Raw genomic sequence first — 16,277 nt, 5'->3', positions numbered from 1 at the left:
CGAAGCCTGAGTGCATTCCTGGCTACTCGAGTCCAGTGGCACATTGATATGCGATTGTTCCCCAGCGCGAAGAACCACACACACAAGCCATTAAGGCTAAACTATTTTATTGTAGATAAGATGCAGAGTATGTCTCTGCTTGCCAGCTCAGTAAGTCAGAGCTGTGCATAACACATCTAGCATCTCTCGAGCCAGAACTGAAAGTGAAAGTAAAGATATACAGTAACATCACATGGTTGAGAAAGCAGACAAAACAGCTGTCTTTCTCATGGGAAAAACACAAGTGGTTATGGGCCCAAGAGGCTCTCTTGCAGGTCCATGTGTTAAACAAGGTATCTGGGATTCAGGGGGAGGCCAGTGAAGGCGGTCAAGGTCCTGTGTGAGTGTCTGGAGGTGGTTGAAGGATGGATGGCAGCTTTCAAATTGAGGTTGAATCTGACAGAAGACCAAAGTATTGTTTTGGGGGGACAGGGAGTGGGCAGGTGTGGGGGACTCCCTGGTCCTGAATGGGGTAACAATGCCCCAGAAAGACCAGGTGAGCAGCCTGGGAGTCATTTTGGACTCACAGCTGTCCATGGAGGCGCAGTTTAATTCTGTGTCCAGGGCAGCTGTCTACCAGTTCCATCTGGTACGCTGGCTGAGACCCTACCTGCCCACAGATTGTCTCGCCAGAGTGGTGAATGCTTTGGTTATCTCTTGCTTGGGCTACTGCAGCACGTTCTACATGGGGCTGCCTTGAAAGTGATCCAGAAACTACAAGTAATCCAGAATGTGGCAGCTAGGCAGGTGACTGGGAGCAACCACCGGGACTATATAACACCGGTCCTGAGAGACCTACATTGGCTCCCAGCACGTTTCCGAGCACAGTTCAAAGTGCTGTTGCTGACCTTTAAAGCCCTAAATGGCCTCATTCCAGTATACCTGAAGGAATGTCTCCACCCACATTGTTCAGCCCGGACACTGAGGTCCAGCTCCGAGGGCCTTCTGCTGGTTAGCTCACCGCGAGAAGCAAAGTTATCAGGTGATACTAAAGAACTTGCCAATAACCATTGCATTGTTGTCTCCCGCCCGTCTCTGTAGGTCTCTTACAACATGGGTCAAATCAATTTGGCAAAAAAACTGTTGAAGAAGGCTTTGAGTTTATTGAAGAGAAGCTTCCCAATGACCATTGTGGGAGCCTTTTTCAAGTCCATGGTGGAAACTTCCAAACACTTGTCTCGTCAGAAGAAGCAGGTTTCTTGGCAAATGTCCAGTGGGTATGGTGATTCTGGCAAATTGTTTTTAGAAGGTGGAGTGGATGTGCTGCTGAGTTATAGAATTGAAAGGGGTATTGTGGATCAACAGGTCCACCGCTGAGATCTCAAGTAACCTACAGTTGGGTGCCTGTCAAGCCTCCAGTAGGAAGCTTCTCAAGTTGAGGAATTGTTCCAACCCTGTTCCCCTCTAGGCAGCATATTGTTCTGCTCAACTGCTGTTTGGGCCATAAACTTTTATCATAATATACTTAGCTGAGACTTATCTTAAGGTGTTGGATTGGATTTTATCCCAGTCACTGTGCATAGCATGGACAATTGTTCCTCATCTTCTTAGAGAGGATGAGAAATACAGTAGCACCTCGGCTCATGCTACCCTCGAGTAACATAAATTTCAGGTTGCAAAAGTGGCAAACCCGGAAGTGGTTCACCGCACGCACATGCGCAGAAGTGCTCTATCACGCCGCACACATGCACAGAAGCCGTCTCCCACCGCACGTGCATGTGCACAAGCGGTCCCTCTGGGAGCTCCGGAACAGATCCCATCCACAACCGGAGGTACCACTGTACATTTTCCTCTGCATCTGCACCTATTTTTGTGCTCCCACATCACCTGGTGCACTGAGGGAACCCGACGTGAGCCAGTGTGGTGTAGTGGTTAAGAGCGGTAGACTCGTAATCTCGGGAACCGGGTTCGCGTCTCCACTCCTCCACATGCAGCTGCTGGGTGACCTTGGGCTAGTCACACTTCTTTGAAGTCTCTCAGCCCCACTCACCTCACAGAGTGTTTGTTGTGGGGGAGAAAGGGAAAGGAGAATGTTAGCCACTTTGAGACTCCTTCGGGTAGTGATAAAGCGGGATATCAAATCCAAACTCTTCTTCTTCTTCTTCTTGCACCCTTGTAATTCCAACCTGTCCCATCAGCTATGACGCGTAGGTCAATCCAGGTAGGGGTTCCTAAGACTTACATCAAATAGGGTGACCCCCCAGATGGACCGCCTTCGGCCCTGGCCCCGGCTGGTCACGCGGACATGTCCACTCCCCCCGGATCCCTTTAACGGGATACCCCAGCGTTTGGAGGGGCAGGTGGAGACTACAACCTCCTCTCTACCCAAGGCAAAGGATTGCCCCATTGCCCAACCAGCTGTGACGGTTGCTATGAGGTAGGCAAAATCACCAGGTCAGGGCCAATTAGCCCGGTGGACAAATTCCTACCCGGCCTCATAAAATGGCGACCGCTGTAGCCACAGTGAAGTCCTTGACTAACAGCTTAAACTGAGGGAACCCGACGAAGGAAAGTAGGCAGGTGAGGGCTATTTAAATGGCCAGGGGGAGGACCTGAGGGAAGCCTTCCTGCTCCAGCAGCTCTGCCCCCTGGCACAGCCCATGTTCGAGCCTGCATCCCCATTTGCCAAAGGCTAGGATCCAGCTCCTGGTAGGCAGTGGAGTAAGGTTACCAGATTTTTTTCGATGAACCCAGGGACACTTTTCAACTTCAATGGATTTTGTATGGGGACTGATTTGTAAATCCGGGGACTGTCCCCAGGAAATGGGGATGTCTGGTAACCTTATGGTGGAAGCCATCAAGAAGGGGCACTGAGGCCATGCCTCTCTCGTTGGGGTCCCAGGTGAGCCTCTGCCACCCTGCGACCAAAAGAGGTAAGCGGACTTATTGCACCAGTAAATCAGAACTTCCTGGGTTATCTCAGAGATAGTAAGGGGGATTGTGAGGAGAGCGGTTAGCCTGAGGCTTTCTGATCCCCTGCACTCCTATGGTATCTTTTATAGCAGGGAGAAGAAACTAGCTGTTCTGTACCAGCAAGGGCACTGCCTTTCCGTGCTGTGGCAGCTCTTCAGCTTAGATCTTGCCAGCAGCAGCAAAAAGTTCTCCCACTTAGCAGCTCTCATGAATGTGAACTGTGCAGAGGAATCTCAAGACGAATCCCAGGTACAGAAAGCTTTTGCTCCTGACTTTTTGCCGGCTGCTCCTTCACGGGAAAGGTGTGCAGCAACAATTGGCACCGACTGCAACTTCCAAATCATCTTCATTGGCAGCTCACTTTAGAGGGCATTGCAATGATCAAACCTGGTCGATATGAAAGTAAGGATGAGCATAGGCAAAATCTAAGCTGTCTAAAAGAGAGGAAAGCCTCTTGGACAATTAGGGACAAAAAAAGGACACACCTAGCTCTATGTTCCTCCAAAAGCAATGCACCCTCTAGTCAAATAAGGTCACACCGACCGCATCATTCAGAAGTAGGCTTATCACCTCTAAATGTCAGGGAATAGCAGGGCTCCTAGGAGTGGCAGGATTAGCTGGTTAGCTGGGGGGGCAGTAGGCAGATGCTGGGGAAGGGGGTAGAGATTTATGGGGTTTTGTGCCAGAGCTGGAAGATGGGGAAGGGTCTGTGCTACACCGTCAGATGAGGGTACTGGATTTTGGAGTGTAGATGTTGCCATCCATTGCTCCAACAGTCCTGGCACGGGTGGTGCTAAACCACTGAGCCTCTTGGGCTTGGCGATCAGAAGGTCAGCGGTTCAAATCCCCGTGACGGGGTAAGCTCCCATTGCTCTGTCCCAGCTCCTGCCAACCTAGCAGTTCGAAGGCACGCCACTGCAAGTAGATAAATAGGCTTTTCCGTGCACTCTGGTTTCCATCATGGTGTCCCGTTGCACCAAAAGCAGTTTAGTCCTGCTGGCCACACGACCCGGAAAACTGTCTGTGGACAAACGCCGGCTCCCTCGGCCTGAAAGCGAGATGAGCGCCGCAACCCCATAGTTGCCTTTTGACTGGACTTAACCGTCCAGGGGTCCTTTACCTTTACCTTACCAACAGTGCAGCTCAGAGAACAAGTCGAGAGAGGGGCACCAGCTGCCTAGCCACCAGAAGCCTGTGTGTATGTGTTTGCATTTAGTGCACCTCAGGAGCTCCCTGAGGTTTGTGCTGTCACTGTCCCTTTGTCCTCCGTGGGCTGGATGTGCACAGGACCCTAAACATGGGCCATCTCCAGACAAATGTTACCCACCCACCAGAGCCACTGACTCCCCCCTTGGTCCTCTCACTGGGGTGGAAGTCAGAATGAAAAGGGTCAAGGGAAGAACAGCATAAATTCAGAGGGCTCCTGGTCTATCAAGGTGCTTCCTTAAATCCATTTCAAGTTCTCTCTGATCGAGAGCTCGCAATAGGTGACAAAAGTTCACTTGTCTTATTGTTTGCATCGCCATAGATAATCTCCTCCTACATGGAATTCTCACTCTGCTGTCAGCTGATGGGCTACCAGCAAGAATGGATGAAATATGAGTTAATGGCTATCCAACGCAGCACACACCTTCGAGTTGTTGGAGAAGAGCTCTTAATCATAGCTAAGCTGGCAACGTCACTAGCCTACATGAAGCTCTGCTTGGGGAACTTGCCTTTAGCTGTCCAGCTTGGTAAGTCAGCTGGCCGGCTCCCCAATGTGACATATCTTCCTTCATTGTCTTTGAAAAGTATTTTTGGATTGTACTTCTCTTTAGCATATATTACTACACCTCTCTTTGTGACTTTGTCCGACAAAATAAATTCTTGTCCTAATCTTTTGTTTTGCAACACTCTTCTATGAGTTATTACGTGAGTCTCCTGTAGGCAGATCACATCCAAATTCTGTTTAGTCAATATATGGTTCACCTGGTTCCTCTTGGCCTTCAAATTTAAGCCTCTCACATTCCATGTCAAAAGTTTTAACGCCGTCTTTAGTCTTCTATTGGTATCGGTGCTGTAGCTCCCAGCAAATCCTCTTTGTCTTGTCCAGTCTTGGGTGTTGATCCAGATGGTGCTATTCCCAGTCTCCCCAGAAGCTGCTCCTGTTCCTTTCTCTCGTCAAAATCCTCTGAATATTTGTCCAGAAATTTATGTTTGTCTTCAATCGATCTGATTCTCACCTTCCGCTCTCTATACTTAAAGGAAAGGCCTTGTGGGAATTCCCAGCGGAAAAAGATTCCTTTCTTCTTAAGAACTGATGTCACATTGATATATCTTCTCCTAAGGTCAAGGAGAAGTTGTGCGATATCCTTAAAGAGCGTTGCTTTCTTTTCAGGTTACCGGGCACACGAGCTGTGTGTGCAACTGAAGAAGCCCAAACTCGACTGCATTGTTCTCAACGACCTTTTCAATGCTCTTTTTCTCATGACAAGGTACTTTGCCTAATGCATCTCCCACTGTTGACTAAATGTCTTGCCAAATGTAAGGTGGTTCTTTTAAAAGGTGATTCAGAAGTAATATAAAACACAAGTGAGTGAGAAGGTTAAAGATTTCATTCTAAACCGCAAGCAATATACAGTTGTACCTTGGAAGTCGAACGGAATCCAGAATCCGGAAGTCCGTTCGACTTGCAAAATGTTCGAAAACCAAAGTGTGGCATCTGGTTGGCTGCAGGAAGCCCCTGCAGCCAATCGGAAGCCCCGTCGGATGTTCAGCTTCGAAAAATAGTTTGCAAACCGGAACACCTACTCCCAGGTTTGTGGTGTTCGGGAGCCAAAACGTTCGAGAACTAAGCAGTTCGAAAACCAAGCAAGCCCTTCAATCTGCCACTTGGAAGCTCTCAAGAAGTGACTCCCCCAGGTAGCCTCAGTTTACACAGCCGCCATGCACAAGCTTCTCTCTAAAAACTCTGCCCAAAACCATCTGATTTATAGCTAGCTAGCTTGTGTGGCTTGCCCGACTGGCTACGTGCAGATCATTCATTAGCCACCTCTTCCCAATGCCTCGCTTTCTCAAAACAATGTCCAACATCAAAGAAGGTAACCAGCACGATCACTTCCTTCCAACTGATTAGGGCTGTTCTTCATACCACCAAAGAACTGAAGGAACAGAGGCAGGAAGATAACTAACTTCTCAAAATACAATTTATCTTCCAGATAGATTGCCCATACACTAAAACTATATTTATATACCACTTTAAAAAAATAACAACTATGCGAAGTGGTTTACAACAGATTAGGGTTGCCATATTTCAAAGTCACTGAGCTGGGGGCGGGGGCAGAATTGTTGACCTTTGCCCAAAGTTGTTTTTGAGCTTTTTAAAGGAAATTCGCCAAAATCTAGACTTCTGACAGGGACTGCCATACATACGGATTTTCCCGGAAGTTTCAGCGATTTTCGTCTGGACATTGTTTCCGACTGCTGTATTCCGGCTATGTCTGGGAAATTCTGGGCATATGGCAGCCCTACAGAAGACACTTCCTTGAAATAAATATATGTTTTTAACTTTGAGGGGGAAATTAATAATGCCCAAAACCTAAGCAGTACCTTACCAGAATTGCCTGGAGAGACCCCCCCCCCTTTGTGCTTCTCTCTAGATACCAGGATTCTGTGCGTGTGCTGAGCTGGCTGGAGGAGTTATCCACTCGAGATGATAATGTCATTGGGCAGGCCTGCTTTGTGTCTGGCTGTCTCGATCTCATGCTTTATGCTGGTAAGAACTGTGCGCTTATCACAATGTGGCTGGAATGCCAGGGCTTTTTTTTCCCTTCCAGCTGGAACTCGCTGGAACTCATTTCTGACACCTCTCTGGTGGGTGCCATTGCCATTCCAGGAGAACAAGGGAGGTGTTTGTGGTGAGTTCCGGCACCTCTTTTTATGGAAAAATAGCACCACGGGCGACTTCTGAGAAACAAGCAGCTATCGGAAAGATCGATAGCCCACATTGTAGCAAAAATATTCTCAAGGAATACAGTGGTACCTCTGGTTATGTACTTAATTCGTTCCGGAGGTCCGTTCTTAACCTGAAACTGTTCTTAACCTGAAGCACCACTTTAGCTAATGGGGCCTCCCACTGCCGCCGCGCCGTCAGAGCACAATTTCTGTTCTTATCCTGAAGCAAAGTTCTTAACCTGAAGCGTTATTTCTGGGTTAGCGGAGTATGTAACCTGAAGTGTATGTAACCTGAAGCGTATGTAACCTGAAGCGTATGTAACCTGAGGTACCACTATATTGAGAAGAAGAAAACAGAGAGCAATGCCTAAGAAAAGAAGCAAGTACAGGTAACTGGAAGGCATGAGTCTCAAAACATACAGCTGTTCAAAGCTGGTAAGGAGTCGGTTAAAGGAAAAGAAGGATGAGGTTTGTACCAAAGGGCATGTTTTCAAGTTTAAAAAGTGTTTTCTGTAGGCAACACATCGAGACTATGGAAGCAGTGGGGCAGACATAGTGCTGCCTCTTGGACTACTGCTTCCTGATGCGGGTGCTTGCCCCTGCCTCATGGGTGGGCTGGTTCTCTGCATTGGGGAATACTTGGAATGTCCCAACTGAATTTCACGATGGAATTTTATCAATGCCGAGGATGTAATTTACGTCCAAGTGCTTTTTTCTTTTAAAAAATTTCTTAAAATTTTTTTCCTACTCAATACTGACAGTGGACATGATTTTCACTGCTCGACAGCTTCAAGAAAAATGCAGAGAGCAAAACCAACCCCTGTATATGGCGTTTATTGACCTGACTAAGGCTTTCGACATTGTAAATCGTAATGCCCTGTGGACTGTCCTTCTGAAGATTGGCTGCCCAGATAAATTTGTAAACATCATTCGGCTCCTCCATGATAATATGACAGCAACAATCGCAGATAACAATGGCTCTCAAAGTGAACCATTCACAGTGGGATCAGGTGTTAAAACAGGGTTGTGTTATTGCCCCAACTCTATTCATTATTTTCATTGCCATGATCCTACACTTTGTTGAAGGGAAACTCCCCACCAAAGTAGAAATCATATATTGAACAGATGGAAAACTCTTCAATCTAAGCAGGCTGAAGGCAAAGAGTAAGGTTACCGTAACTTCCATCATAGAGCTTCAGTATGCTGATGACAACGTAGTGTGCGCACGCTCAGAGGATGACCTCCAAACCATCCTAAATATCTTTGCAGAAGCTTACAAAAAGCTTGGCCTATCACTCAACATCCAAAAAACCAAAGTGCTGCCCCAAGTACAAAATAACCCCTCTGCAGCGCCACAAATCCAACTCAATGGTGTAACGTTGCAAAAATGTCAGTCACTTCTCCTGCCTAGGCAGTTATCTTTCCACAAGGGTCAACATTGATGCAGAAATCCAGCATCGCTTGAGCTCTGCGAGTGCGGCTTTCTCCCGATTGAATTGCAGAGTGTTTGAGGACCGGGACATTTGCAGGGAAACCAAAATGCTTGTTTACAAAGCTATTGTACTACCAACCTTACTGTATGCTTGTGAAACATGGACCACTTATAAACGCCATCTCCAACTCGTCGGAAGATTCCATCAATGGTGTCTCTGAAAATTTTTACACATTACTTGGGAAGACAGGGGAACTAATATCAGTGTACTAGAAGAAGCAAAGACCACCAGTGTTGAAGCAATGATTCTTCAACATCAACTTCGTTGGACTGGTCATGTTGTGCGGATGCCTGATGATCGTCTTCCAAAGCAACTTAATTCCTAACTTAAAAATGGAAAGCATAATACTGGTGGTCAACAAAAGAAGTTTAAAGACTGTCTCAAGGCAAATCTTAAAAAATGTAGTATAAACACTGACAACTGGGAAACACTGGCCTGCGAGCGCTCCAGTTGGAGAACAGCCTTTACTAAAGGTGTCATGGGCTTTGAAGACGCTCAAACTCAGGATGCAAGGGGGAAACGTGCTAAGAGGAAGACACGCTTGGCAAATCCACACCGTGATCAACTACCACCCGGAAATCAATGTCCCCACTGTGGGAGGATGTGTGGATCCAGAATTGGCCTCCATAGTTACTTATGGACTCATTGTTAAAACCGTGTTTATGGAAGACAATCTTACTCGGCTACGAGTGATCACCAAAGAGAAGAAAGAAAGACTCAATACTGCCCCTCAATGAGGCCAAACTTAAATTCACAAAATGTTTAGGGTTATGTGTACCCCTGTGTCCACCCAGAAAATAAGCACTGCATATGTTTATTTAGTTCCTCGTGAGACTGTATGTATAGGAGGGGCCCTGTGTTTTTATTTGCTGTTTTTATTTGTTTGTTTTTAATTTTATTTATGATTTTCAGGTTTATACATTTCAATAATTTTACAGTCATTTTAACATTTCAAAACTTGACTTCCTTCCCCCTCTTTCTGCAGTTGCTTTAATTTATTTTCTGCATATCCAAATTAACCTTAATTTGTTCATTTATTTATCTGCTTTAAATATATACCCTTATGAAACTACAGGTTATTACAACAATCCTGCCAATGTTCTTATCTGTTTACAATTTGTTTGTATTCTTTTACAAAAAGTTTGTTATCTTGATTTCTTATTTTTCTGGCAAGTTTCACCATTTCTGCATATTCCATAAAAAAAATTTGTGACCTGTTTGAGCCAAAAATGTGTGTGTTCTCCCATTAAACCAGAAGACTGCACACCCTGCAATATACAGTTTAGCCATTGTGGATTGGAATAACACTTGTAGTTTAATGGTGAATTTTGGATATAATGCAGATGTAAAAAGATTTGGATTATTATAAAAGGTGCAGGAGGAAATGACTAACAATAGGATCCACAAAGGGGAAGAGGGAAGTCCAGGAGATTCTATGGAATCTTGCTTTTATGATGTATGTTGGATATGTGATTGTAAAACTTTTATTTGAAAAACCAAATAAATATTTTCTTTTCTTTTTAAATATATAATTTAGCCATTGCAACAAACACACGCAAACACACAGACCTGTAAGAACGGGCCACAGGTCAACAGGTAGGCATGTTTCCAAACACTGCAATTACTGTGGGAATGTTCAGGGAGGCAGGAGAGGATATATTGTTTAATAATATCTTTTCTAACTTAGCAAGTCCCTTTACTTAGCAGAGTACATTCCCCTTTTAAACACACAGCAGTTAGCTTGTTGCAAGCTTATTTAAGCTTCTCAATATAGGATTCCTAGTAATCCCCTTACCTCCCCCTTAAAAAGAATAGACACAACACAATCTTGTGCAAAGTATTATAAAAGACGTTTACTCACACATTCAGTTCACAGATGGATCCCTGATGGCAGACTTAGGTTACAAAGCATATACATGTGGAACTACCCCATATGGGGGTTAGTCCCAGTGACTGCAGACAGGCAGTCGCTGCTGTTCACACGGCGAAAGCAAAATGGAGAAGAGAGAGAGAGTGGTGCCTGCCTTGCCCTTTTGTCACCTGGGCAGGTAAGGTCACGCCCACCTCTAGTCACATGCAGAGGAAGATTGTCCCAGCTCAGGAGGAAACAGGAAGTTTTCTACTGACTGGAGCAAACATCCCCTTTCATGTCCACTCTAGGAATGTTGTACTTCTGTGTATCACATCCCACAATTACCGATAATCAGCACATATTGTTAGCTCCCATGGGAAGCCATCAACAATCAGTGAGCAATCCAGCTGAGTCCTTCTTCAAACTAGTTGTCTTCCATTCTTTTTCCATGACTTTTGGACATTTGGTAATCTCAGACTTGGGCTATGATCAGAGGCAGGCTGCCTGCTTACAGGTGTCTTTCCTTTTGCAGGTTTTGCATTTAAGTCCTTTGACTACTGCCTGGACTTTGTTTTGAACAATCAAATGAACTGCATCCTTATGTCTCAAAACAGCATCATGCTTGGCCTGTATTCTTCTCTGGCAATTTGGTAAAGTTTAGCACTCGGTGTTTCTCATCTCAGCATTAAGACTGCATGTTGTGGACTTGTAAAAGGGTAAAAGAGTATTGGGAGATAATATATAATGAATTGGAAAAAATATGTTTAAAGGTACTTTTCAAAAATCGCCCAAAAACTAGAGTCCTTTTGTTGGGAATAATTCAGACTGAAATTCCCAGGTGTCAGAAAAGGTTATTTATGTATGCTACTAATGTGGCCCATGTTTTGTTAGCCCCAAAATGGAAAATGAGCAAGGTCCCAGCTAAAGAAGAATGGCAACTTAAACTGATGGAATATGTGCAGCTTGCAGACCTAACATATAGAATAAGAGAACAAGAAGAACATAGGTTTGGAGAAGACTGGAAAATGTTTATTGACTATATGGGGGGAAATTATGCACACCTGGAAAAGTTGGCAGCGTTAAGATAAATTCAACAGTGTAAATAAGTTTTGATGGATGCAAGAATGGAATACTGAATGGTATAGTTTTTGTAAAATATGCAGGGATTTATGATATGCAAAATACCATGGAAAGAGAAGAAGGGAATTCATTGATATTTTAAGGATGTAAAATGAGTTTTTTAAATTCAAAACAGAAAATCTAATAAAAATTAGAGAGAGAGAGAGAGAGAGAGAGAGAGAGAGAGAGAGAGAGAGAATGGGGGGGGGGGGGTCCTGCCTCCATAGATGGCATCCCTGCATCACTTACCTAGTTTCTTAGAAAGAAACAAAATGTTGTGGGTGAAAACGGCTGAAAAATATTTAAGCAACGCACACTAATTTCCATGTTTTTAGCCATTTATTCTAGGGGCAATACAGTTCTATGTTTATTTGCCACTCTGTTTGGAGGGGGCAGTGTTTGAGGTTGGGCTTTTTCAGTTGCACAGATGTACTTGAAGATAACACGAGGCGCTTGCAACCCTAGAAATATCACAGCATCAAGGGTGGACCTTGGTAATAGGACACCCTCTGCAAGGCCAAAATCTGACATGCCCCTTATCCACTGCCTCCCCAAAGCACAGTAAGCAGGGTGCTGGGCTTTGGGTAGGAGGTGCAGGGGCTCTAGGAGGGTCTTAGAGCTCTCCCAGCTCTTTCCCTAAGGACTTTGGGAAGCAGGAAGGAGGTCTTCAAGGACATGTCAGCAAACTCGTGCTGTAGCCCCCTTCCCAAAGCAAGCACTTACTGGCCTTTGGGAAGATGGCGGGAAGGCATCCACTTGGTCCCTGAACCCTTTGTGGGGAATCTGGTCGCGTTGCCCTAAATCCACCTCTGACAGCATTTTAGATCTATTGCCCTTTTGTGCTGGAAATTGGAGCTTAGAGTCTACAGCTTTAGAAAGAGGACTCCCCTCTTGACCTGTAACTGACATCGCTCCATCTTACAGGTGTGGCAGACTTCAAGAGTGGGATGACTTTATGGAGCTGTTTGAACAGGCGAGAAGGTTGGTGAGGAGAACGAGTGCTTCGCTTTATGCTAACCATGGATTCTGCAAGTTTGTGGAGTGTGAGGCTATGCTGCTGAGAAAATATATAGAGGAAAGGCCCGGGAAGGCTCACGAGATGCGCAACAAGATCACAAAAGTAAGGGGCTTGGAGGTGGGCTCTGGAAATTTCCTCCGTCTCAAGTTCCGAAATTAAGAGTCCCCTACAGTGCACCAAAATATAGGAATCACAGCACGTATTGTCTCCCTTAGCCTCTTGAGACTACACTTTTGCAACACATTAAATACAAGATAATGGCCAACAAATAGCTGATTCTGAGATTGGCTATGTTGCTTCTCCTTGGGTCTTTTTGCTCCTCACCATACTGAGCTAAGCCAAGGTTTATTGCCCGAGCTGTGACCTGCAGTTACGCTATCTCCTCGCTAACCCTGAGCTGCAGCCAAGAACAAACCTTGGCTACAGTTTGTCTTTAGTGAGGTGAGGGCTTAATTGCAAGCCATGGTTTGGACAGCAGTTTGTCTCCCTGTGTTGTGCAAACTAAAAAAGGAGAAGTTGTGTTTTGTCTTTGCTTCCCACCCTTCTTCTCCTATTCAACCTCGTCATCCTTCTGACTCTGCCTGGCATGATTCTCCTATTGCTCCCATTAGAATTTGGAACAAGCAATTACTCACTGCTCCACAAGCCCCATCTACTATTCCAGGGTTTACCATATGAAGGCCTACGTCCAACTGATGCTTGGGCAGGATGAAAACAGCCAAAGCTTCCTTGAGAAGGCATTTGAGGACAGCAAGATGTATGGAAACCATTTGGAGCTATCCTGGCTGGAAATTACCAAGGTAAAGTCTTGAGATCGCCAGTCAGTATAAAATATTTCTCCAGGGGCAATGGACGATGGACCAGGCAGAGGGCCTTTTCGGTAGTGCCGCCCTCCCTGTGGAACGCCCTCCCTTCAGATGTCAAGGAAATAAACAACTATCTGACTTTTAGAAGACATCTGAAGGCAGCCCTGTTTAGGGACATTTTTAAGGATGTTTTCATTATGTTTTTAGACATGTTGTAAGCCACCCAAAGTGGCCGGGAAAGCCAGCCAAATGGGCGAGGTATAAATAATAAAATTATTATTATTATTATTATTATTATTATTATTATTATTATTATTATTATTACTTGTGATGCCCAAGAATAACATGGTGGTATGTAGCAGATTGGAGACGACTACCTGTAGATAAAGCATGGCATGGCTGGCGCGGAATTTTGACTGATCTGTATTTCTTAATAAAAAGGCAACAACTTTAAAAAAACCTCAATTGCACATGATTAAACATCAGTGTGGCTTCATATCTTGTGCAGCCTGCTCTTTTCCGTGTGGTACGCTCAGACCTTTTTTTCAGCTGGAACTCAGTTCCAGCAAGGAAGGAGTTCATGGTGAGTTCTCACACCTCTTTCCATAGAAAAATAGCACCAGGTATGTTCCTTGTCATTTCCCACCAAGCAGAGTGGTGTGCTGGCCAGAAAGGGGCTCTTTCACAACTGTTTCACGATTCTAGTGTGCAGCCCATGACAGGTAGAGATAGTACCAGGCAAAAGATAAATGGATTCCTCTCCGCTCATAGCTGTCAAGTTTCGGATTTGAAAATAAGGGATCAGCACCCTCACCTGTCCCAGGGACAGTCTACGGTTCTCAGGGACAGTCCACGCCGTGGTAATCCCCCCCAGACTACAAATTAATTTACATCAGGAAAGAGCTCCTAGGAAAGAGAAACCAGGGCAGAGAAAAGAAAGCACTTATTCACGCAGCACACAGTTAACCTCTGGAACTCCCTGCCACAGGGAGCAGCGATGGCCACCAACTTGGATGGCTTTAGAAAAGGATTGGGCAAATTCATACAGGAGGAGAGGACCACAGATGGCTTCTGGCCAGGTTGGCTCTGCTCTGCCTTCAGTTAGGGGCAGCAATGCTTAATCTGAGCACCTGTTGCCGAGAAACATTCGTCTATTTTATCTTCTTCTTTATATATCTGTCTGTCTGTTATTAGGTATTTATATTCCACCTTTTTCTCCAAGGAGCTCCCTGGTCCTAGTCCTCATTTAATCCCCACAACAGTCCTGTGAGGTCGGCAGGCAGGCAGGCAGGCAGGGCTGAGAAAGGCAGGGACCCAAGGAGTCCCCGGACTCCAACTCTCCTTCCCGGAAATAAGGGAAATTTAAGGGATATCAACAATAAGGGATAGCAGCAGGAAACCACTTGGAATAAGGGAGTTTCCCGCAAAAAAGGGAGACTTGACAGCTATGTCTCCGCTCGTCTCTCTCTCTATCCCAAACGGACTCTCTCAAGTAACATTCTGAGCAGTTCCTGTTTCCTTATTTCTCCTAGGAGTGGTGGTTCACTGGAAAATGTTTTATGGAAGACTACTGGTTAAAGACGGCTCCTGATTTTCCCATATGGGGAGTAGGAATGGCAGAGAAAGACATGGGAGCCTTCCATAAAAACAAGTATCTGCTGAATGTGCCAGAGCTGGACATAGACAATCCATTCCCAGACTCAGTAGGTGAGGAAGAGATAAGCTGAGATAATTCTCAAGTTCACCAACTCTCTTCAGCAAATCCTTTCTTCCTTTGCTAAACTCTAATATTTACCCTGTCCGTCCCATTTCCTCGCCACTTTATCTTTTCAAGTAGATAGCATCCCATAAAACCTTGCAACAGAACACTGAAATTCAGCTTCTGCAATGTTGATTTCAGTAAAACTTTGAAATGAGATGATGATATCTATTTAAGCATATTTTCATATTTTGGCCAGGGGTTCTTCTGAACTGAATGTTCAGATTCCTTTTTTTTCCAGTCCTGTACATTTTTTCAGGTATACAGGGCTGAGGCTCATTTAGGGCTTTAAAGGTCAGTACCAACACTTTGAATTGTGCTCGGAATCATACTAGAAGCCAATGTAGGTCTTTCAGGACCGGTGTTATATGGTCTTGGCGGTGGCTCCTAGTCACCTTTCTAGCTGCCGCATTCTGGATTAGTTGTAGTTTTCAAGTCACCTTCAAAGGTAGCCCCACATAGAGTGCATTGCAGTAGTCCAAGCGGGAGACAACCAAAGCATGTACCACTCTGGCAAAACAGTCATACCAGATGGAGCTGGTAGACAGCTGCCCTGGACACAGAATTGATCTGCACCTCCATGGACAACTCTGAGTCCACAATGTCTCCCAAGGCTGCACACCCGGTCTTTCAGGGACACAGTTATCCCATTCAGGATCAGGGAGTCCCCCACACCCAGTCCCCCAATAAAAGTACTTGTGTCTTGTCAGGATTCAACCTTAATTTGTTCGCTGCCATCCATCCTCCAACCGCCTCCAGACAAGACATATGCAAGACATATGCAACAGGGTGTTGTTCCCTGTGGCTCCAAATCTTATATAGGAGTGGCACCAGAAGAAGTCGTAGAGATTCCCCAGACACGAACTGGCCCCGAGTGGATTCTTTGGCGAGTAAGATTGTTTTCCATGAACCTGGTCTTAACAGCAAGTCTGTAAGTGACTATGGAGGCCAATTCTGGATCCACACGTCCTTCCACAGTGGGGACATAGGTTTCTGGGCAGGAGTTGATCACGGTGTGGATTTGCCAAGCGTGTCTTTCTCTTAGCACATTTTTCCCTTTCGCCCCGAGTCTGAGCGTCTTCAAAGGCCACGGCACCTTTGGTAAAGGCTGTTCTCCAATTGGAGTGCTCGCAGGCCAGTGTTTCCTAGTTGTCAGTGTTTATACTACATTTTTTTTAGATTTGCCTTGAGAGAGTCTTTCTTTTGTTGACCACTAGCATTACACTTTCCATTTTTAAGTTCAGAATAGAGTACAGTGGTGCCTCGCTAGACGAAAATAAATCGTTCTGCGAGTATCTTCGTCCAGTGATTTTTTCGTCTAGCGAAGCACCGATACAAAATAGCG

At 45.3% G+C, this 16,277-nt stretch overlaps 1 protein-coding gene across 1 annotated transcript in view; it reads left to right on the top strand.

Annotated features, from left to right (window-relative positions):
* The window catches only part of ADCY10 (adenylate cyclase 10), a 65,638-nt gene extending 50,547 nt beyond the window's left edge, over positions 1-15,091 (top strand). Inside the window, exons 24-32 of the mRNA XM_033151078.1 lie at positions 1,081-1,256; positions 3,042-3,201; positions 4,481-4,685; positions 5,330-5,426; positions 6,591-6,706; positions 10,763-10,880; positions 12,274-12,469; positions 12,979-13,167; positions 14,706-15,091. Of these exons, the coding sequence (XP_033006969.1) occupies positions 1,081-1,256; positions 3,042-3,201; positions 4,481-4,685; positions 5,330-5,426; positions 6,591-6,706; positions 10,763-10,880; positions 12,274-12,469; positions 12,979-13,167; positions 14,706-14,900 (1,452 nt within the window). The 3' untranslated portion in view covers positions 14,901-15,091. The remainder of the gene's footprint in view (positions 1-1,080; positions 1,257-3,041; positions 3,202-4,480; positions 4,686-5,329; positions 5,427-6,590; positions 6,707-10,762; positions 10,881-12,273; positions 12,470-12,978; positions 13,168-14,705) is intronic.
* The last annotated feature ends 1,186 nt before the right edge of the window (positions 15,092-16,277 follow it).

The sequence above is a fragment of the Lacerta agilis genome, chromosome 6, assembly GCF_009819535.1.
Source record: "Lacerta agilis isolate rLacAgi1 chromosome 6, rLacAgi1.pri, whole genome shotgun sequence".
In the NCBI taxonomy this organism is placed as follows: domain Eukaryota; kingdom Metazoa; phylum Chordata; class Lepidosauria; order Squamata; family Lacertidae; genus Lacerta; species Lacerta agilis.
The sequence above is the reverse complement of the archived record's forward strand: the minus strand, read 5'-3'. Positions and strand labels throughout refer to the sequence as shown.